General features: G+C 42.8%; 1 protein-coding gene across 6 annotated transcripts in view; it reads right to left on the reverse strand.

The window, feature by feature from the left end:
* PAQR3 (progestin and adipoQ receptor family member 3) overlaps positions 1-8,447 on the reverse strand; it is a 40,383-nt gene extending 31,936 nt beyond the window's left edge. For all 6 annotated transcript variants that reach the window (XR_005720549.1, XR_005720547.1, XR_005720548.1 and 3 more), the window contains exons 1-2: positions 8,049-8,447; positions 2,426-2,588 (exon numbers count right to left, since the gene is read on the reverse strand). Coding sequence is in view for 2 of the 6 variants with exons in the window: in XM_040237175.1 (XP_040093109.1) it covers positions 2,426-2,588; positions 8,049-8,233 (348 nt within the window). In the remaining 4 variants the exon portion in view is untranslated. The remainder of the gene's footprint in view (positions 1-2,425; positions 2,589-8,048) is intronic.
* Between the last annotated feature and the right edge of the window lie 15,373 nt (positions 8,448-23,820).

Below are 23,820 nucleotides of genomic sequence, written 5' to 3' on the forward strand. Positions count from 1 at the left end.
TGCCTCACTCTCCCTTCTGTGACTCGATCTTGATGACAGGGTGGTTTTGTTCTGCACCAGAGTCCCAATACCTGGCTTAGTGCCTGGATACAGACAGGAGATATGAAAAAAATATTTCTGGAACTGAATATATTAAGGAACTGAATCTAGGGAAAGGCATTCTAAAATTTTATTTTTCTCTAAGATAGAAAGATCTCTGGGAAAGTGCAAAGTCCCTGAAATTACACTCTACTATTCAGAATGCACTCTATTAATCTTGTTGGTAGGAAAGCATGAGCATTTAAAAAGTGCAGGAAAGAGGAAAAAAAATGTTATATATCTTTAAAAATTAAATGTATATCAGTATTACTACATTGATGATTTACCATGCTGCCTGCTGACTCGAAGAATCTGGGGAAACTGGGTGAGCAAGTTATAATATCATAAAAATCACAAAAATGGTATTTGTAAGTAGGGCAGGTGTGCTCATGTGACTTCAGCAAGCTGTGCTGTGTGTAACAGAAAGATCACTGCACTAGCAGTTAGGAGAACAGGACTTTACTGTCCTACTGAACAGCCTTAAGCAAGTGACTCGAACACTTTAGGCATTTCTTCATTGGCAGGTGTTTTAATTATTTCATCTTCTCAGTTTTGCAATGCAGTGCTTTCTTAAATCACTATGAAAATAAACATATATTCCTTGAACTAACATCAGCTGTGGCTGGGAGGATAAAGGGCAGGCCGAGGGTCAGAGGAAAGCTTGTGGGATCCTCAAAGGAGACAGTATCCATATGACTAGCAGTAGAGCATAAACCAGTTTTTCTGATTATTGATTATAAGAGCATCTCAGTCTAGTGTCCAGGTGTGTTAGTCACTCAGTCGTGTCTCACTCTGAGACCCCATGGACTGTAGCCCACCAGGCTCCTCTGTGCATGGAATTCTCCAGGCAAGAATACTGAAGTGGGTTGCCATTCCTTTCTCCAGGGGATCTTTCTGACCCAGGGGTCAAAGTCAGGTCTTCTGCATGGCAGGCAGATTCTTTACCATCTGAGACAGGTTAGTATGGGCAAATGGATTCATTTCCATTTTAAAAATGGAGATAGGTTTTTAAGAGATGTTTAGGCTCCGATCAGGACAAAATTAAACCTGAGAATGCATATACTGTAAAAAAAAATACTTAAAGAAAAAACAATTTTCTAATAATGACACAAAAATACAGAGTATTCTTTCCCTCAAAGAAATTAAAAATCTTATTCTAGAAACTAGAATTAGAAGAAAAAGGAGAGGGGGATGTTTCCATTGTGTTTCTTAATCATATAAGTCCAGAGTTTTGAGTTCAGATGATGAAGGCCTGAAACTGATGAATACACAACGAAAGCAACAGCTGTGTGGTTGACTTATGGATTTCCCTTTCAGAGCAGCAGCAGGTTAACTGCTGCAAGTGCTGGCCTATGTCTGGGGGAAGAAGGATGATACTTTTTTCTTTCCATTTTTATGTTTATCTGTACTTTGCAATTTTTTTTAATTTAAAAAATATCAACTGGATTTTGGTCTATATTAGCTTTCTTCTTTAGAAACTGTTTGAAAAAATATTAAACATAACTTTTAAAGGCCCTTTTACAGATTCCTGAAGAAAAGTGAAAGTGCTGAGGGACTAACACATGTTAGGTCAATAGGGGAAATGGCACAGAGAAGAAACTGAAAGTATTTGAAATCAGGAAAGTGCAAAAGGCCCAAAGGAAATCAAACATTAAAGTGAGAGAAAAGATTAATACCAGCAAAACGAGGCAACAGAATTAAGACAATAAGGAAACAAGTACAAAAGTCATAGACACATTAAAGGTGAAAAATGTTCCCAAACAAGTTTTAAGCACACAGTAGGGTTCTACTTCCGGAGAAGGCAATGGCACCCCACTCCAGTACTCTTGCCTGGAAAATCCCATGGATGGAGGAGCCTGGTAGGCTGCAGTCCATGGGGTCGTGAAGAGTCAGACATGACTGAGTGACTTCACTTTCACTTTTCACTTTCATGCACTGGAGAAGGAAATGGCAGCCCACTCCAGTATTCTTGCCTGGAGAATCCCAGGGGCGGGGGAGCCTGGTGGGTTGCTGTCTATGGGGTCACACAGCATCAGACACGACTGAAGCGACAGCAAATAGAACACAATGAGAGATTTCTATCTCTGGATTAATTTTATAGCACAGATGTGTAGAGAAAGGAAGAAAAAAGAAAGAAATTTTCTCAATCTTTAAAACTTCATGGATTTCAAATACACTTTCAGAAAAACATACTTTGGGTGCTTCTATTAGGAAATCGAATAAGCTAGCTTCCATGCTGCTTTGGGTCTCTTTTCAGCAAGTGGTGGGTGTAGAGTACAGCCACCTGCCAAGCCTGTGGGACCAAAGTTCTCTTTATCAACAATAGTGTTTGTGAAATGAAACTTACCTGGAAGCAGAAGAGACAAATAGAACAAATTACAAAATCTTCTCTGGATGCACTTGCTGAAGGTAACACAGATGTCATGTCATATATTCCCAGCGTGAAGAAGAGGAAGAAACCTAGCAAATGACTCCAGATGTTTACTGTCTCATTAGATAAAATGAACAAACTGGAAAAAAACAAACAAACAAACAAACATGCAGCTCAGATTCAGATCTGCTGGCTCACTGGAGGCATTTATAAGGGTAGGGACAATTTGGTTGGTGGCAGACGTTATCTAATACTTGCTACTTTAAGCCCTTAACTCCATCTTAGCCTTTTTAAATTTGACGTACCATTTAGTTTAAGTTTCTCCACAACTCATCAATCCTGGGATCTTACAGTTTTTTTTTCCCTTCTCATCTCTTATTATATTTACCATTTCAGTTATTTATGTATAAATTCCATCTCATTCTCCAGCATATCAATTCCCTGATAACTGGCACCACTCATCTTTATGATACCATTCTCAGCACAGGGTCCTGCTCAGATTAGATGCTACGTGTCTACAGAAATAAACATGCAGATTAAAACGGGGTGCTAGCTAACACAGTCTGACATTTGGTTATAGGCATCTGAAAATCTGCTAAGCTTACGCACACTTCAAAATACCTTTTTAGTATACACTGGGTTTCCCTGGTGGCTCAGATGGTGAAGAACCTGCCTGCAATGCGAGAGACCCAGGTTCGATCCCTGGGTTGGGAAGACGCCCTGGAGAAGGGAATGGCTACCCACTCCAGTATTCTTGCCTGGAAAATTCCATGGACAGAGAAACCTGGCAGGCTACAGTCCATGCAGTCACAAAGAGTTGGACATGACTGAGCAACTAACACTTTGATTTCAGTATATATGACATGCAAGTGCAAAGTTAAATGGACTTGAGATAAGCAGGATAAATACAAATGGATCCACCGGAGATGTCCTTTAAGACAGGCATGCTGCAACAACTGTGCTGAGGCTGTTTTGAAACCAAACTAGTTTCCAGGTGGCATGAGTTTATTCTTTGTTGGAATAACAGGAGGTTACTTTTAATATCTTTACCAGCTGAGCTACCAGGGAAGCCATAAAGGAAAGATATAAGCATCTGAATGCAGAGTTCCAAAGAATAGCAAGGAGAGATAAGAAAGCCTTCCTCAGCGATCAATGCAAAGAAATAGAGGAAAACAATAGAATGGGAAAGACTAGAGGTCTCTTCAAGAAAATCAGAGATACCAAGGGAACATTTCATGCAAAGATGGGCTCGATAAAGGACAGAAATGGTATGGACCTAACAGAAGCAGAAGATATTAAGAAGAGGTGGCAAGAATACACAGAAGAACTGTACAAAAAAAGATCTTCACGACCTAGATAATCACGATGGTGTGATCACTCACCTAGAGCCAGACATCCTGGAATGTGAAGTTAAGTGGGCCTTAGAAAGCAACACTACGAACAAAGCTAGTGGAGGTGATGGAATTCCAGTTGAGCTATTTCAAATCCTGAGAGATGATGCTGTGAAAGTGCTGCACTCAATATGCCAGCAAATTTGGAAAACTCAGCAGTGGCCACAGGACTGGAAAAGGTCAGTTTTCATTCCAATCCCAAAGAAAGGCAATACCAAAGAATGCTCAAACTACCGCACAATTGCACTCATCTCACACGCTAGTAAAGTAATGCTCAAAATTCTCCAAGCTAGGCTTCAGGAATACGTGAACCATGAACTTCCAGATGTTCCAGCTGGTTTTAGAAAACGCAGAGGAACCAGAGATCAAATTGTCAACATCCGCTGGATCATGGAAAAAGCAAGAGAGTTCCAGAAAAACATCTATTTCTGCTTTATTGACTATGCCAAAGACTTTGTGTGGATCACAATAAACTGTGGAAATTTTTTCAAGGGATGGGAATACCAGACCACTTGACCTGCCTCTTGAGAAACCTATATGCAGGTCAGGAAGCAACAGTTAGAACTGGATATGGAACAACAGACTGGTTCCAAATAGGAAAAGGAGTACATCAAGACTATATTGTCACTCTGCTTATTTAACTTATATGCAGAGAAATGCTGGGCTGGATGAAGCACAAGCTGGAATCAAGATTGCCAGGAGAAATATCAATAACCTCAGATATGCAGATGATACCACCCTTATGGCAGAAAGTGAAGAAGAATTAAAAAGCCTCTTGATGAAAGTGAAAGAGGAGAGTGAAAAAGTTGGCCTAAAGCTCAACATTCAGAAAATGAAGATCATGGCATCTGGTCCCATCACTTCATGGGAAATAGATGGGGGAAAAGTGGAAACAGTGTCAGACTTTATTTTTGGGGCTCCTAAATCACTGCAGATGGTGACTGCAGCCATGAAATTAAAAGATGCTTACTCCTTGGAAGAAAAGTTATGACCAACCTAGATAGCATATTCAAAAACAGAGACATTACTTTGCCAACAAAGGTCCATCTAGTCAAGGCTATGGTTTATCCTGTGGTCATGTATGGATATGCAAGTTGGACTGTGAAGAAAGCTGAGTGCCAAAGAATTGATGCTTTTGAAGTGTGGTGTTGGAGAAAACTCTTGAGAGTCCCCTGGACTGCAAGGAGATCCAACCAGTCCATTCTAAAGGAGATCAGTCCTGGGTGTTCTTTGGAAGGACTGATGCTAAAGCTGAAACTCCAATACTTTGGCTACCTCATGCAAGAGTTGACTCATTGGAAAAGACTCTGATGCTGGGAGGGATTGGGGGCAGGAGGAGAAGGGGACAACAGAGGATGAAATGGCTGGATGGCATCACCAACTCGATGGACATGAGTCTGAGTAAATTTCGGGAGTTGGTGATGGACAGGGAGGCCTGGTGTGCTGCGATTTATGGGGTCGCAGAGTCGAACATGACTGAGCGACTGAACTGAACTGAACTTTTAATATCAGTACTACTTGACCTCTTTCAATATGCCCTAACTGGTTTTGAGTTTAAATAGGGCTTCCCAGGTGGCTCAGTGGTAAAGAACCCACCTGCCAATGCAAGAGACTTGGGTTCCATCCCCGGGTCAGGATGATCCCCTGGAGGAGGAAATGGCACCCCACTCCAGTTTTCTTGCCTGGGAAATCCCAAGGACAGAGGAGGCTGGAAGGCTACATTCCATGAGGTTGCAAAGAGTCAGACATGAGGGAGCACGCAAGCAAATGTATAACTTTAACACAGAATTTGCAGCAGTCACCATGGTTCCCATATTCCCATGCCATAAACATAGTGGAGTCTCACACAATCAAATGATCACCAAGGATAGAGCGGACCTCGTATCATTAATGTCAGGCTTTATCCTGTACAAGCTCCAAGTATAAACACTACTTTTATTGGGGAGGGGGAGAAGAGATGCAGGAATGTGAGGAAACATATCTAAGCCCAGGACTGTTTGACAGCCAATACACATCTGTTACCTCAGATCTTTTCATGTGGTGAAACCCAGTGTAACCTGGTTAAGTGAGCAGAGAGGCACAGTCATGGCACGTTCCTTCCAACTAACAGAGTCCTGGCAGAACAGCTGTGACACACTAAGCCTCTCCTTATACTTAAGATATAGATATCAGTATCTATATAGATATAGACATACAGCTGGCCCTCTAGGCAGCTAAAAGAAGAGAGGGCAAAAGCCGAACCTGGAAAACACCAAGCTGGTAGGAAGGGCACTTAGAAGAATATCCCTAGGAGGGGATCTACTTTTAAAATGAGAAGTTAGACACATACTCTGATCAGCTGCAAAATCAACAATCAATTTCTTCATCAGCATCTATCTGGCTTCAAATTAAAAGATCATGGTGTTAACAAGTCACCATTTACTGAGTGTTTATTATGTGCCAGGCTGGGTGTAGCATTTACATACACAAGGACTCATTTAGTCCTTACTACTTTCTGAAGCAGATACTGTAATTACCCTCATTCTTACAAATGAGGAGAATAAGGCAGAGAGAGGTTAACTTTTGTTTAAGGTCCCACAGCTGTGAAGTGGCAGATCTGCATACTCAAGTCTTTTTCACTCAACGGCCTGAGATCTAAAGCACTGTATTTTCACTCCTTGATCTATGAGATTTAGACCCTAACATCAGAATGCAGAGGTGGGTTTAAAGCTATTATTTAAGATAATTCATTACCCGCTCTATCCATGTGGAACTTCACATCCACAGCAGGAGCTAGCTCTGATTTCTTGTGTAATAACTTATGCAAAGAAGGTGATGGGGAGGAAATGGCACTCAGGAATCAAACTGTCAAATGCGGGGAGCCATTCACTGAAGCCAAGCAGAGATGGACAGTGATGTCACCTTGTGACTCTGAGTTAGAGAAGTACTTCAAAGGCAGGCAGGGTGAAGGAACAGTGGAAAGATGGTGCCAAAAAGAAGATCAAGAATCAAACATGTGGTTGCTGCTTGAGCAACTCAATAGCTCACATTCCAGCAGTGGGGTTTGTCACTACATTGACCTAGAGCTAACCAACATCAGTATCTCAATTCTTTTAAAGTGGGGTCCTGTAATTAAGTACATATAGTGAGTTTTAGGGCTGCCCAGGTGGCTCAGTGGTAAAGAATCTGCCTGCCAATGCAGGAGATGGAGGTTTGATCCCTGGGTCAGGAAGGCTCTCCTGGAGAAGGAAATGGCAACCCACTCCAGTATTCTTGCCTGGAGAATTCCATGGACAGAGGAGCCTGGTGGGCTACAGTCCATGGGGTCGCAAAAGAGTTGTATATGACTTAAAGACTGAGCATGCAGGCAAGTGAGTTGTAACAGAAGTCTAGTCTAAGAACTAGAACACTAATTTTTCAGTTTTGTTTTCTTTTTAAACCCAGGCTTTCAAGGGACTCAATTTTAAGAATGTAGATGATGAAGACATTCCTTTTTTAAAGATGTTTCTACAGTGCTCTAATGGAGGGCGGCACCCCGTTATAGGCCCCCTTTGCTATAGTGCTTTTCCCACACAGCGTTTTTCACAATGGTTATTACGTAATAGTGTAATTAGCTCTTTAATGTGTGTCATCCAGGCTAGAGTTCAGTAGATTCACGAGAACGAGGGCCATACCTACGTTCCTCTGTAGGACCTGGTAGGGAAACTGTCAGGGGCTCCATACTACCTATTAAATGCATGAATCAGGAATTTTTAAAAATTTATATGCCAATATGAACTTGTTTCCGATTATACCGGCATTTATCTGGCCCCAAATATCTGAATTTCCATACGGCTGCCTTAAAAATAAACAAAGCTTAGGTATACATAGGAGCAAGTATGTCCTCGCCATTGCCAGTGGGGTCGATTCCAACATGTACCCCCAATGAACACCGAATGGAATAAAGGATGTGAACCCTTTGTAAACAGCAAAGCCCCACTGGAGATAGTGACTTCATGATCATTGTTACCGTCATTAGTCCATGGATCAAGTACCCCGGCGGGGGAGAAAGAAAGATCACAAGAGAGGAGAGGTGGCAGAAAAGGATGAAAAGGATGGAGCAGCTAGGGAACAGGGGGCGCGGAGAACAGCGGGGAAAGCAGCAGGCGGACCAGACAAAAAGGGTGTAGAGGAGGAGGAGCCGCCGGCGCTCCCCCCTGGCGCACCCAGCGGAGGCGGCCAGTCTGTACCTTTTGATACACAGCCTGGAAGGCAGGTAGGCCCGGTAGCCGTCGGTGATGTACGGGTTGTCCTTGAGGGACACGGGGATCTGCTCGTAGGTGTAGAGGCGGATGCCGCGGGGCACCAGGACCGGCCAGTACTGGTAGCTGCCCAGCTCGATATAATGTGCGCTTTTCAGCAGCTTCTGATGCATCCTTTCCCGGCCGCCGCCGCTCCCCAAGCGGGGAGCTCACCCAGGCCCCGCCTCCCCGGGGAGGGGGCTTCGCCGCCGCCGCAGCCCCCGCCCCGGAGCCAGCGGACGTTGCGCGAGGTCCTACGGCCCCGCCGCTGCCCAGGCCCGGCTCCGCGAACTGAGCGTACACCGCCGTCAGCACCCCGGCGGACCGGGCGGCGTCGCAGCCCTCTCTGACGTCAGCACGCCGCTGCGGGCTCCACCCCTCGGCCCTGGCTACGATCGGTGTGGTTGGCGACGGGAGGGGGCGTGGTTATAGAGGGGAGGGGGCGGGGCCGGGGTCCGCGCGGGCGCGCCTGTGTGCCTGGGAGGCAGGTCTCCGCAGGAGGTCCGCTACCTGAGCGCCTGGGGTGGCGGGCCGCGTCTACTTACGGATGACAAGAGTGCGAAACTGTATAGCAAGTACAGCGGGTTTTTTCTTATTCTGTGTTTAATTAGAAGCAGTATGTGTTTCATTCTGAAAATCAAGGAGAAAAGACTAACTGGAAGAAAAATAAGAACTAGAAGTAACTCTTACCGGTTATTCTTGGAATCTCACACACTTGGTGTCAGAGGTTTTCTCGGCTAAGGTCAGTCTTTTGAAGTAGTTGGAAATAGAGAAATCTGATGTACATAGAATTTTACCAAAATCGAACATACACTGAGCCGTAAAGAAAGCCCTAACACATTCAAAGCATCAAACCCACTGAGTATTTTCTCTGACCATGATAGACTTAAACTAGAAATTAACAAGAAAACGGAAAACCCCCAAATGTCTGGAATTGAAACAAATGCTTCTAAATATTTAGGGGGTTGATGAAGAAATTGCAATGGAAATGAGAAAATCTAGTGAAATGAGTGATAAAAGTGGAATATAGCAAAACTTGTGGTGTAGCTTATACAATGCTTAGAGCAAATGTTATATCTTTGTCACAGACTTCCAGTTATAATGCAGATGTTTAGTCATAATGGCAACTGGGAGAACGTCAGTTTTGCATCCATGTTTGTAGAATCCTTAGCCTGTGTTTTGCCATGGTAACAGTCACTCATGATGCCAATTATTTGTGTATTGTTATTGTGCAAGTAGTATTGATGTTTGAGAGGCAGTATGGTTTACTTCAGAGAAGGCAATGGCACCCCACTCCAGTACTCTTGCCTGGAAAATCCCGTGGACGGAGGAGCCTGGTAGGCTGCAGTCCATGGGGGTTGCTAAGAGTCGGACACGACTGAGCATCTTCACTTTCACTTTTCACTTTCATGCACTGGAGAAGGAAATGGCAACCCACTCCAGTGTTCTTGCTTGGAGAATCCCAAGGATGGGGAGGCTGGTGGGCTGCCATCTGTGGGGTCGCACAGAGTCGGACACGACTGAAGCGACTTAGCAGCAGCAGCAACAGCATGGTTTACTTATAACTTCTGGGCTTTGAAGCCTTTCTAAACTACCTGAGTTTGAATTCAGCCATGTATTAGCTATGTGTCCTTGTACAAGTATTTAACCTTTTTGTGTCTCAGTTTTCTTACTAGTAAAATAGTGATAATAACAGAACTTTGTGTTGTGAGGGTTAAATCAGTGAATCCATAAAACGCTCTTAGAAAACTGCCAAACATATTGTTAGCCCCAACAAGCTGAATCTATTATTAGAGTTCAATGGAAGATATATTATAGATAAAACTAGAAAAATTTAGATAAATCCTAAATGGACTTAAACTGTGTAAAAGGAAATTTTGAGAATCTTCTTTAAGCCATGAAGCTAAAATTAATATTTAAAAATTTACTCTGTGGCCAGCACCTTAGCTCTGCTAAAGTTTTCTGTGTATTGTTGCTATTCAGTTGCTAAGTTGCATCTGACTCTTTGCAACCCCGTGAACTGCAGCCCACAAGGCTTCCCTGTCCTTCACCATATCATGGAATTTGCTCAAACTCATGTCCATTGAATGCCATCCAACCATCTCTCCTCTCGCCACCCTTCTGGGAGGCTCTTCTGAGTGTATTCATGCTGGTGCCACATGAGATTACCATGTGGCCACAGCTGACCCAAAGGTGGATCAGTGGCCCATGAGATGTCGTAACACAAATGTCCATGCAAGTGGCATGGTAATTAGCTTTCTTCAATCAGTTTCTTTGTTGGGAATTTGGCCTGGAAATGTGGGAAGAGTATTTCCAGCCCAGTATTTGAAACAGAAGTAGGAAGATGCCCAGAGATCATCAGAGGCAGAGGACTGTACATGGTAACAGAGGGACCACTGGAGTGAAAAACTAAGAATGGAAGCTACTTTGATTGTCATGAGACCTGCTGCAAAATGACTTCTGGACTGACTTCAATACTTTATAACTCCTGTCAGTTCTCTCTAAAGAAATATTTATGTGTTTTGATTTTTAAATTAAGCCTTCTTTCACACTAAATACTTAACCCCCCACTTTTGAAATGAATGGACAAATATGAAAAGATAGGTATACAACAATCTGTGTCTGAATCCTAGAGAGAAAAAGAAGTCTATGAATTAAAAAAAAAGGGGGGGAAGAGTTCTTTCACTCAGGTCTGTAAGGCAGTGGAAACAGGAGAAACACTGCACTGGGAGCACCTGATGGAGACAGCAGGGAAGGGAGAGAGCACAGTTCCCCTCACGTAGCACTGGGCTTTTAGTACTTTGAGCACTCTGGCTCTTTAGTTATGATGCTGGATAGAAGGCTTCAGTGGCATGCCAGATGGAGGAATAACGCCTGGTGGGGACATCCATAGCTGCATCTAGCAGAAATCTCGGTGCCCTTGAAGGGACAGGATGGGAAATTGTATCACATGGGCGTTTGAAGTTTGGGGAAACTCAGATTGTGCCTTATTTTATAGGATGACTTTCCGTGATCTGGAATGGGGAGACATGGGGGCTCCATGAAACATTGTGGATGAGTGAGATGTTTTTCCTTTCCTTTCCTTCCCTCCTTCCTTCTTGTATATTCTTACAAACCTAGACAGTCTATTAAAAAGCAGAGACACTACTTTTTTGTAAGTGAACGGGTTCACTTAAAAATGAAACATGGAATTTACTTAACAGAAAATAATTTTATTATCAGGCAGCATATAAATTTTTTATTTTACTGGAACCTGTGGATATCACCTTATTTGAAGGAATGACCTTTGCACATGCAATTAAATTTTAAGATTGCAAGAGGAGATCAACCTGGATTGGACTGGGTTCAAAATCTGTGATGCCACCATCATCACCATCTCTTCCAAATCTCTGTCAATAGGTTCTTTTTAGTGCTATTTTACTGACTTATCTGTAGCACTTAATTGCTCACTACTTTCCTTCTCTTTCCTTCAGTTTCAGTAACAATGCTCTCCCGGTTTTCTTATTTTTCTTAACATACTATCTTAGTCCCTTTTGTAGTCACTTTATTTGTCTGTCACATAGATATCCTTTTTTTTTTTCTTTTTTTTTTTTGCCACACTCTCATATGGTATCTTAGTTCCCTGACCAGGGATCAAACCCATGTCCCCTGCACTAGCAGTGTGGAGTTTTAACCAGTGGACCTTCAAGGAAATTCCTATATCCATGTTCTTAAGGGTTCTGCTCTTAATCTTTTTTCTTGTCCCTTTACATACTATAGTTAGACTGTAACTATCTTGATTTAATTTCCACATATATGCTATTAATACCACATACATGCTATTAGAATGCCAGGTCCCAATTTTCATCCTAAGTTATATACCGAAATATCCAGTTTCTTATTACATACTTCTACTTGGATGTGTCTCATGACACACACTGTACCCAGGTCGGGAAGATCCCCTGGAGAAGGGCATGGCAACCAACTCCAGTATTCTTGCTTGGAGAATTCCATGGACAGAAGAGCCCAGTGGGCTACAGTCTATGGGGTCGCACAGAGTCAGACATGACTGAGTAACTAACACTTTCGCTTTTCAACACTTTCATGATTATTAATTAGGGATGTCTGTTCTGGGCTGGGAAGCAGCATTCTAACCCTGCTCATCTTCAGTCATGCCTCAGAGTGTTCCCTTATCACACTCGGTTACCATATACTGTTGCATTATGTCTCTGTTTAGTGTCTCAGATCCACCCTTTTTCTGCATTCCTGTTGTCACCGCTGTGAAGTGAAGTGACAGTCGCTCAGTTGTGTCTGACTCTTTGCGACCCCATGGGCTATACAGTCCATAGAATTCTCCAGGCCAGAATCCTGGAGTTGGGTAGCCTTTCCCTTCTCCAGGGGATCTTCCTGACCGAGGAATCAAACCAAGGTCTCCTGCATTGCAGGTGGATTCTTTACCAACTCAGCTATCAGGGAAGCCCTGTGGGTTCTTTTAAAATTTAATTTTATTTATTTATTTAGTTTTGGCTGTGCTGGGTCTTCGTTGCAGCACTTCGTTGCAGAAGTGCAGCACTTTGTTGCGGGCACTTCTCCAGTTGCAGCACACAGGCTTCCCTTGTGGACCACGGGCTCTAGAGCACGTGGGCTCAGGAGTTGTGCTGCACACGCTCTCTAGTGGTGGCACGTGTGCTTCTTCAGTTGTGGCGGGTAGGCTGGGTTGTCCCTGCAGCATGTGGGATCTTAGTTCCCCTAGCAGGAATCAAACCCACATCCCCTGCTTTAGAAGATGGATTCTTAACTACTGGATCACCAGGGAAGTCCTGTCTCTGCTGTAGTTTAAATCTTTATCACCTATCACTGGCTACCTCTGGTCCCCACCGTCAGCTCACAATTTAGTCTCTTCCTCCATGACCTTTAAAAGCTACATCTTATTTATTGCTGTAAACAGACAGACAGACAGACCTATAATCTCTAGCTATGCCCTACAGGATATACTTCAAGCCTCTTAAAATAATATATGTTGAGACCTGGACTGTGCTTTAGGACTGACATGAGCCTTGTCTCTCCCAGCAACTTGACCCACCAGACACAGCACATCCCGAATTTCAGTTTCCTAAAGGTATCACTTTGCTTCCAATCTCCTTGCCTTGACCCTTGCTGCTCCCTCTGGCTGGAATGCCTTCACCAATTTCTCCCCTTTCTTTGCCAGAATACTTCCTAGTAATTTTTCAAGCCTCTGCTGCAGCATCACCTTCTCTGGAAATCTTTTCATTTACCCTATTCCACGGATAGGTTCAGAATTTTCCACAGTTCATTGTGATCCATACAGTCAAAGGCTTTGGCATAGTGAATAAAGCAGAAATAGATGTTTTTCTGGAACTCTCTTGCTTTTTCGATGATCCAGCAGATGTTGGTAATTTGATCTCTGGTTCCTCTGCCTTTTCTAAAACCAGCTTGAACGTCAGGGAGTTCATGGTTCACGTATTGCTGAAGCCTGGCTTGGAGAATTTTGAGCATTACTTTACTAGCATGTGAGATGAGAATCCCAGACCACCTAACCTGCCTCTTGAGAAATCTGTATGCAGGTCAGGAAGCAACAGTTAGAACTGGACATGGAACAACAGACTGGTTTCAAATAGGAAAAGGAGTATGTCAAGGCTGTATATTGTCACCCGGCTTATTTAACTTATATGCAGAGTACATCATGAGAAATGCTGGGCTGGAAGAAGCACAAGATGGAATCAAGATTGCCGGGAGAAATATCAATAACCTCAGATATGCAGATGATACCACCCTTATGGCAGAAAGTGAAGAGGAACTAAAAAGCCTCTTGATGAAAGTGAAAGAGGAGAGTGAAAAAGTTGGGTTAAAGCTCAACATTCAGAAAACAAAGATCATGGCATCCGGTCCCATCACTTCATGGGAAATAGATGGGGAAACAGTGGAAACAGTGTCAGACTTTCTTTTTTTGGGCTCCTAAATCACTGCAAATGGTGACTGCAGCCATGAAATTAAAAGACACTTACTCCTTGGAAGAAAAGTTATGACCAACCTAGATAGTATATTCAAAAGCAGAGACATTACTTTGCTGACTAAGGTCCATCTAGTCAAGGCTATGGTTTTTCCTGTGGTCATGTATGGATGTGAGAGTAGGACTGTGAAGAAGGCTGAGCGCTGAAGAATTGATGCTTTTGAACTGTGGTGTTGGAGAAGACTCTTGAGAGGCCCTTGGACTGCAAGGAGATCCAACCAGTCCATTCTGAAGGAGATCAACCCTGGGATTTCTTTGGAAGGAATGATGCTGAAGCTGAAACTCCAGTACTTTGGCCACCTCATGAGAAGAGTTGACTCATTGGAAAAGACTCTGATGCTGGGAGGGATTGGGGGCAGGAGGAGAAAGGGACGACCGAGGATGAGATGGCTGGATGGCATCACGGACTCAATGGACATGAGTCTGAGTGAACTCCGGGAGATGGTGATGAACAGGGAGGCCTGGCGTGCTGCAATTCATGGGGTCGAGAAGAGTCGGACACGACTGAGCGACTGAACTGAACTGAACGGATAGGTTCAGTGCTTTTTCTCTGTGTCTCCTTGACATATATGCAGAATAGAGAAATTTACCACACAACTGTGGAATTACCTTCTTTCTTGCTTCCCTGGTGGCTCAGAGGTTAAAGCGTCTGCCTCCAATGTGGGAAACCCGGGTTCAATCCCTGGGTTGGGAAGATCCCCTGGAGAAGGAAATGGCAACCCACTCCAGTATTCCTGCCTGGAGAATCCCATGGACAGAGGAGCTTGGTGGGCGACAGTCCACGGGGTCACAAAGAGTTGGACACGACTGAGTGACTTCACTTTCACTTTCACTTGTAGGTATTTAGTGTCCTTTGAGGAATCTTTATTCTTTCTGTAGTTCCAGTGCCTTAGGTGTTCAGTATCTTTTTTTTTTTCAATAAACTTTTTTTGGAGATCATTGAAGACTCCCATGCAGTTGTAAGAAATAATAGTATTATTTCCCTCAGTGATAACACTGGTTTATAATATCAAAGTTGTCCAGGTATGGAATGTTTTCATCACCACAGGGGTTTCTCCTCTTGTCTTTTAATGCCACACCTACTTCACTCTTATTCTCACCCTCTCCTTAACCTCTGGCAACCATGAATCTGTTCTCTGGTACTGTGATTGTGTCATTTTAAGTATATTATATAAATGGAATCATACATTGTGTAGCCTTTTAGAGTTGCCTTTTTCAACTCTGTATAATTCCCTGGCAGTTCATTCAGATTGTTTTACACAGCAATAATTTGTTTCTTTCTACTGTTGAATAGTACTCCATAGTATGGATGTACCACCGTTTGTTTAACCAGCCACCAGCTAAAGGACATCTGAGTTTTTTCCAGTTTGGGTCTATTACAAATATAGCTGTAGGAACAATAGTATACAGATTTTCAGGTAAACATATTTTTTTGTTTACTGGGTGTAAATGCTCCCAAATGCAGTGTTTGCCATGGTCATATGGCAATTGCTTGCTTATATGGAACCCCAAACTGTTTTACAAAAATTTTTAATGGATAAAGGAATGATGTAATAGCATTGTTCAAAATCTTTAGAGTGAAGATTAGGATCAAATAAATCTGTTTTTAACTAATTGCACAATCAATCATATTAGCCACAAGAGCGATATTCTAAATACACTGAAACATACTGCAGAGCAGAAATCAATAAAGCTTAAATGTGATAAGCTTCTTCATTACTCTCAGAGTCAGGGTTTTTATCCTAAACTGTTTATAGCAATAGTGAGGTTAAATTTCTCACCAATGATGTGTACACACTGCACTATAATGTTTAATCTCTAAATGGCTGTTCTTTGAAAATTACATTTAAAAGCCCCCACAAATGATCAACATAGTTTGTTAATCACTAATGTACATTAAATGTGTAATCATCAGTTTAGTTCAGTTCAGTCGCTCAGTCGTGTCCGACTCTTCGCGACCCCATGAATAGCAGCACGCCAGGCCTCCCTGTCCATTACCAACTCCCGGAGTTCACTCAGACTCATGTCCATTGAGTCAGTGATGCCATCCAGCCATCTCATCCTCTGTCTTCCCCTTCTTCTCCTGCCCCCAATCCCTCCCAGCATCAGGGTCTTTTCCAATGAGTCAACTCTTCGCATGAGGTGGCCAAAGTACTGGAGCTTCAGCTTTAGCATCATTCCTTCCAAAGAAATCCCAGGGCTGATCTCCTTCAGAATGGACTGGTTGGATCTCCTTGCAGTCCAAGGGACTCTCAAGAGTCTTCTACAGCACCACCATAAAGCCCTTTAAATTTTTTTCTATTTTTATGTGTTCCACTGGACACCATAAAGGTGCTACGTCCTTGATAGCATTCTCATTTCATACCAAGTCTGTCTTTTCATTAGAAATTCATACCCTGCACTTAGAATAATGTTTTTCAGGTGTCATGGAAGGTGCTTGTAATCTAGACCCAGATGGACATGAAGGTGAATATGAACAATGTCACTTACTGACAAGTTTCAGAGTCTCTCCTGGCTTTTATTTTCCTCATCTGTTAGGTGAAGATAATTCTAAGCAATCTACCTGATTTGACAGGGTTCTCAAGAGAAACATGAAATAACATGTACAAAGTGTACTATGTAAAAAGCATCTATACTGTTCAGTTCCTTTTTCTTGTGGCATTTAAAAAAAAAAAATTGGATTTATCTTAAAAATTTTTTTTTGTTGAAGTATAGTTGATTTATATTTTGATAATATTGTGATAATTTTTGCTATACAGTAAAGTGCTTTGCACACATACATTCTTTTTCATATCTTTTCCATAATTTTTTTTACAGGATATTGAATATAGTTCCCTATGCTATGGAGTAGGACCTTTTTAATCTATTCTATATATAATAGTTTGCATCTGTTAATCCTAAACTCTTTTATGGCACTTTTAATTTCCTGAGAAATAAATTCCTAAGGTTTATTTATACACTTTGTTCATATTGTCCAGGAGATATAAAAGTTTAAAAAATGTCAATCCAAGGAAATATTGAAGGGTAGCTGGTATAATCTGCTAAAGGGCCTTCTTAGTATTAAAGGTGGATATTAGTATGAAGAAAAACAGTTATGTACCATTGAAAAACTTGGCTTCTTGGGACACAAACCCTATTTTCATATTTCTTGACTTCTTTTTCTTGTTAATGAATATATATCCACTATAATTCAGTTCAACTAAGTGAAGGAGTTGTGTTTCTTAATTTGGACTAATGTATTTTTATTTTGAATAATTACATGCTATCAGAAACAAGATCAGCACTGACAGAGCCAAAATTTTAAACAAACACTCATTTGGCAAATGGCCAGGAGCACAGATCACAACTGTTTGGAGTGATCACCATGTATAACAAGCAGGAATAGTAGCTTTCTGATCATTTTGTATCTGATTTGAATTGATACTTTCGATAGTGGTAGCCATTCCACCTGACTACTTGCTCTGCAGAATTTAGGAAAATAAGTGTAATTGATGCAAAATGCAAGCTGACTTCATTTTGTATTTTTCAATGGCAGCTTTACATTACTCTGAGCGGCCTCTGTATGTCATAAAGAAGAATGAGAAGAGACATTGACCAGGAACAGAAAGGAGTTACTCTACGATAAAAAGTGATTGAGTGTTTCAACTCTATTGAGGCTAATAAGGAAATAGATTTAAATAGTGACATTAAACCAAAAACATCAAGGGTTTGACTCTGTCCTCTGGCAACTAGTTAGCACATGGGTGAGATAGGACTGCATCACTTGTCTCCATGAGCCCAACACAAAGGTCTAAATGATTTTAGTCTTCTTCAGGAAGACCCCATTAAAATATGTGTTCAAATCACCTTGGTGATAGGATCCATTAGCCCTTCACCTGGAGTAGTTTACCAGGTCAGCTAGTTTCTACCTAGATTGGAGCCCTGTGAAAATGAAGCACAGGAGGTTTAGTTTTGTTGAAAGTGAGGAAGATTACAGGAAGTTGGCATCAAGTGCTTATAAGGAAAAACAAATGAGGCGCTTAAAAAAAAAAGAGGTAGGAGACAGGGGAAAGGAAGCAGGAGCCCCCTGGGGTTAGGATCAGCAGACTGGAAACTTTTCATGAGCAGGAAATATGTCTAGTTCCCACTGTACACCATGCTGAATACCACGGACTGAATACCGGAGTGCCTGGGACATAGCATGTGCTAAGCTGCATTAGTTGTGTCCGACTTGTTCCCATGGACTGCAGCCCGCTGGGCTCCTCTGTCCATGGGATTTTCCAGGCCAGAATACTGGAGTGGGCTGCCATTTCCTCTCCAGGGGATCTTCCCAACCCAGGGATCAAACCCAAGTCTTTTAAGTGTCTCGTATTAGCAAGTGGGTACTTTACCTAGTGGTACCTGAGATGCCTGGAACATAGTAGGTGCACAGCAAATGTTTATTGAATAGATACTCTAAAATTGTGCTTAGTTGCTAAATTGTGTCTGAATCATTGTGACCCCATGGGCATAACCCGCCAGGCTCCTCTATCCATGGGGTTTCCCAGGCAAGAATACTGGAGTGGGTTGCCACTTACTCCTCCCGGAGATCTTCCCATTCAGGGACTGAACCCACATCTCCTCCACTGGCAGGCGGATTCTTTACCACTGAGCAACCTGGGAAGCCTGTTCTAAAATTGGGAGGTGTGTCTATTCTGAAAAGAGAACTGGAGCTTCTTAAATTAAATTTATAAACCTAACCGAAGTTTGCTTGAGCCTGGCTCTCCTGGAGATTGTTGAGCCACAGTGTGGATGGGCGAGGTTATGGAATTCTTTCTGTAATATCTTTAGAAACAAGACAAGATTCTTGTCTGTCTGGAAGGGTTTCTATGAAAAAACAAGAATGATCAGAATAATTTGATGAACCTCTGACTCCTTTCATCTTTGAGCTTTTTAAATTTTTGTTTTTTAATTTCAAGAAGTGCAAAAATGCATTTACGACTAACATGACCATCTTGAAAATGACAGCCATCATTTGTTGAGAGTCCATGGTATGCCAGGCAGCACTCTGAGTATGAAACCTGAACATTGCGGAACTGGCAGATTTTTGAGAATTCCTGTGGATTCTCCCATGTAGTGACACAGGACTCCTGCAGATGTCAGTCTTTCCCTGCAGAATGTTACCCACTGAGTCCTTGACTTGAGCCTTGTTCTGAGATAGGGCAAGAAAACAGTGGTTTTTAAAGTAGGTACTCTAAGGTTAAAAAAAAAAAAAAATTTATTTATTACCTATATCTGAGCTGATTTCCTAAGTATGAATCAGCCTGACAGTAAGGTAAAATTAAAAGTTAAGAAAGTTAGTTGTTCAGTTGTGTCTGACTCTTTGCGACCCCGTGGACTGTAACCCACCAGGTTCCTCTGTCCATGGAATTTTCTAGGCCAGAATACTGGAGTGGATTGCCATTTCCTCCTCCAGGGAATCTTCCTGACCCAGGGATTGAACCCAGGTCTCCTGCATTGCAGGCAGATTCTTTCCCATTTGAGCCACCAGGGAAGCCCTTAGAATTATTAATGACATTAAAAAAAAAAAAAAGAAACCTTGATGATTAAGTTCACATACTTTTTGAATAGCTTTGCAGTTTGACCTTGTCTTTAGCTTAAAGAAGATAGTTTGTTGTGCTATTTTCTTTAGGAAAACTGAAAGAAAGACTTTTTTTGAAAGGCAAGCTCCAGCTTAGATCAGTGAAAAGCTTCTGGCCTCTGCTTATGCCTCATGTTGAACTGTTCTCTCCACCTCGTTTATGACTTTTTCCCCTTTTCTTGGAAGGGCTGGTGTGACTGAGCTTGGGAAAATGACTGGTCAAATCAGATTGGCTCCTGGGTAGAGGCACCATGCGTCAGCCTTACTCACCTCCACCTGGGCCTCTGCTTGTCCTTCCAGTGTGTGCTGCGGCAGTTGCTCAGCGTGCGTGATGCTCGGTCACTCAGTCGTGTCCAACTCTTTGTGACCCCATGGACTGTAGCCCACCAGGCTCCTCTGTCCATGGGATTTCCCAGGCAAGAATACCGGAGTTGGTTGCCATGCCCTTCTCTAGGGGATCCTACCGACCCAGGGATCAAACTCACGTCTCCTGCATTGGCAGGAGGATTCTTTACCTGTCGTGCTTAGATTTATGTGCGTGTGCTAAGTCGCTTCAGTCATATCCGACTCTGCAACGCCATGGACCTACCAGGCTCCTCGGTCCATGGGTTTCTCCAGGCAAGAATACTGGGAGTGGGTTTCCATGCCCTGCTCCAGGGGATCTCCTCAACCCAGGGGTTGAACCCTTGTCTCTGGCATCTACCTGTATTGGCAGGGAGGTTCTTTACCACTAGTGCCACCTGTGAGGCCCCACGCTCAGTGTATAGCCCTTCAGAGACATGCCAGGACAGGATGGAAGAGTAAAGCAGAATTAGCAGCATGCCCAGAAATAGCAGTTTTAAAATGACTATCCCATGGTATTTACAAAAACACTCTTCTAGGCTTCCATCACTTTCTTGTTGCTTCTGGGCAAATGCGCAAAATATTTTTACCCCTGCAGCTCTGGTGAGTCAGTGTGTCATACACAGAGACAGCATCTGATTTTCTTGCACACTTTGGAAACATTTAGAGTTTCATATCTCAGAGCTGTGGAAATTTTACCTCTTCCATCAGACCGGCTCTGATGGCAGTACTTCTTAAAGAGTGTGGTCTGTTGATCATGTGCATCTGAATCTAGGGGATGTTAGTTAAGGGGAGGGAAAAAAAAAAAAAAAGCAAAGTCTTTGACTTACCTCTCTCCAGAACCATAGATGGAGAAGGCAATGGCACCCCACTCCAGTACTCTTGCCTGGAGAATCCCATGGACGGAGGAGCCTGGTGGGCTTCAGTCCATGGGATCTCGAAGAGTAGGACACGACTGAGCGACTTCACTTTCACTTTTCACTTTCATGCATTGGAGAAGGAAATGGCAACCCACTCCAGTGTTCTTGCCTGGAGAATCCCAGAGACAGGGGAGCCTGGTGGGCTGCCATCTATGGGGTTGCACAGAGTCGGACACGACTGACGCGACTTAGCAGTAGCAGCAGAACCATAGACCCAGATTCTCTGGAGGATGTACAAGAAATTATATTGATTTTTTTCCTGCACTGAAGTTTGAGAAATACTCAAAAGCAGTGCAGGGCTTCCAGATGGTTCTAGTGGTATAGAACCTGTCTGTCAATGCAGGAGATGCAAGAGATGCAGGTTCAGTTCCTGCGTCAGGAAGATCCCCCAGAGAAGGGAATGGGTCTCCACTCCAGTATTCTGGCCTGGAAAATTCCATGGGCAATGGAGCCTGGTGAGCTACAGTCCGCAGGGCTGAAAAGAGTCAGACGTGACTGAGTGACTGAGCACACACACAGAAGCGGTGCTCCCGGAGCCGTCAGTTCCAGGAGCCCAGATTACAAGTCTGATTTGGTCCTAGGTGTCCACTGCTATCCCTGTTCATGTGGGTATCTTCAGAGCTTTCCCCCATTCCTTGTTCTCAGCTGAAATTTATCCCCAGAGGCTTTATTCACTAAAGATGATCTGAGACTCTCCCAGAATTCAGTGGTTGAATAAAGCCCCTACTGCTAGTGTCAAGGGAACCTAAATTCCAGCATGCTTATGCTACGCGAAGCCTGGCACAGTCAGGACCTTTTCTTAACCTTTTCCCTTTTCTGCCCCAGTTGTCAGGTGGTATTCTTGGCTACCCTTCTTCTCTTCTGTTCGTTACTGAGTAAGAAATGATCTCTTAAGATCTGATCCTGTGTCCTTCCTCAGGGACAAATTCAAGCCTACCAGGAGAGTGGTTGATCGGTCACAGAGTCCAGCACTTATTGCCTTGCTCTCTAATTTGTTTCCTGTCAGCTTCTTGGAAGTAATTGTTATCTTTTTTGTATTCCTGGCATCGAGCCTAGTGACTCGGACATTGTAGGTGCTTCCTATATACTGATTCACAAAATGATGTTTCAAAAATCCCACTCTCACTTCTATCTCTGTAAATCAGTGTAAACCAAATATTAATAATAAATACCTCCTTGAGGATAAGGCCCAGGGATGCTTCATCTTTAACGTGAAGAAATGAATCTATGAATGGAAATGCATGCCTTTCATGTCTGTTTCCATGTATCAATTTGAGATACTATGATAGCGAACACTAGGGGAGGGGCCATGTCGCACTCATGTCCAGTTCTTGACATGATATCTAGCACATAAAAGCACTTGCTAAATGTTTGCTGAAATAAAATTCAAGAAGCTCCCTAGGAATCCCTTTCCATGAACTCATGTGGTACAGAAAAGTTACCCTCAGTTTTACATATGCACCTGGAATGTTCCCCCAGAGTTAAAGGACTTTCCTGGGTGCTGCACAGCGTAGAAATGGATTCAAGACTAGAACCCAGGGTTTCTCAGGTCTTTGGATGAGCCATTTTGCAGCAGAACAGAGAGATGGAGTGCTCTCCTGAGTCACTGGCTGGGGAGCCTCCCAGTGAGGATTTGAAGATAGTTCTCACTTTCCAGAGATGACCATTCAATACATACATGTCATCTTTCACAGCTCAGATGGTAAAAAATCCATCTGCAGTGCAGGTGACCAGGGTTTGATCCCTGAGTTGGGAAGATCCCCTGGAAAAGGGAATGGCAACCCACTCCAGTATTTTTGCCTGGAAAATTCCCTGGACAGAGGATCCTGGTGGGTTATGGACCATGGAGTCGTGAAAAGTTGGATACAACTGAGCGACTAACACTTTTACTTTGTTTACAGACCATGGAGTCGCAAAGAGTTGGACATAACTGAGCGACTAACACTTTTACTTTGTTTCATCTTCTGCCAAGCAGTGTTGCTTGCCCATCCTCTAGCGAAGAATCTGTGAGGTCTTGTAAAGATGAAAGTTCATTATATGATATCTTTAATATGTGCGTTACGGGTGGAAAAAAAGCCCATCTTTTTGAGTAGGTTGTAATGTAGCATATAAGTGGGTAGAGGGCAGTGCTGGAATATAATATATATGAAAGAGGCTGAATTACAAAAGAAGTGACTCAGGCAAATGTAAGGGGTTCTTTGGAGTCAACTGATTTAATTTTCTTGCTCTAACAGCATTCACTGCTATTAATGACCATCTATTTCATGGCTGCTGAGTGACAGCATTGATCTTTTGAACCCAAAGCTTTCCTGGTGGCTCAGACGGTAAAGAAACCACTTGCCCATACAGGAGGTGCAGATTCAACCCCTGGGTTGGGAAGATCCCCTAGAGAAGGGAATGACAACCTATTCTAGTATTCCTAGTATTTTTGCCTGGAGAATCCCATGGACAGAGGATCCTGGAGAGGTACTGTCCATGGAGTCACAAAGATTTGGACGTGACTGAGTGACTAAGCACGTGCTACTCATTTCTAGTTCAATATGTTTTTTATTACACCATAATATGATTTCTTTGAATAGTTTTTGTTTGTTTGTTGAAAATAATTACATATTTTCCCAGATTACAAGCATAGTAAAATTATCCTTATAAAATTCAAACTTAGAGACATGGATATTTAAGAAGGTAAAAGTTTCCATTTTCCCAACTTCCTTCCATGTACAAGTAATGATAACAGTTCAGTATTTATTCTTATATGGGCTTCCCAGGTGACTCAGTGGTAAAGAATCTGCCTACCAAGCAGGAGATGTGGGTTCAGTCCCTAGGTTGGGAAGATCCCTGGAGAAGGGAATG

Source organism: Oryx dammah, unplaced genomic scaffold (genome assembly GCF_014754425.2).
Source record: "Oryx dammah isolate SB20612 unplaced genomic scaffold, SCBI_Odam_1.1 HiC_scaffold_3, whole genome shotgun sequence".
Lineage (NCBI taxonomy): Eukaryota > Metazoa > Chordata > Mammalia > Artiodactyla > Bovidae > Oryx > Oryx dammah.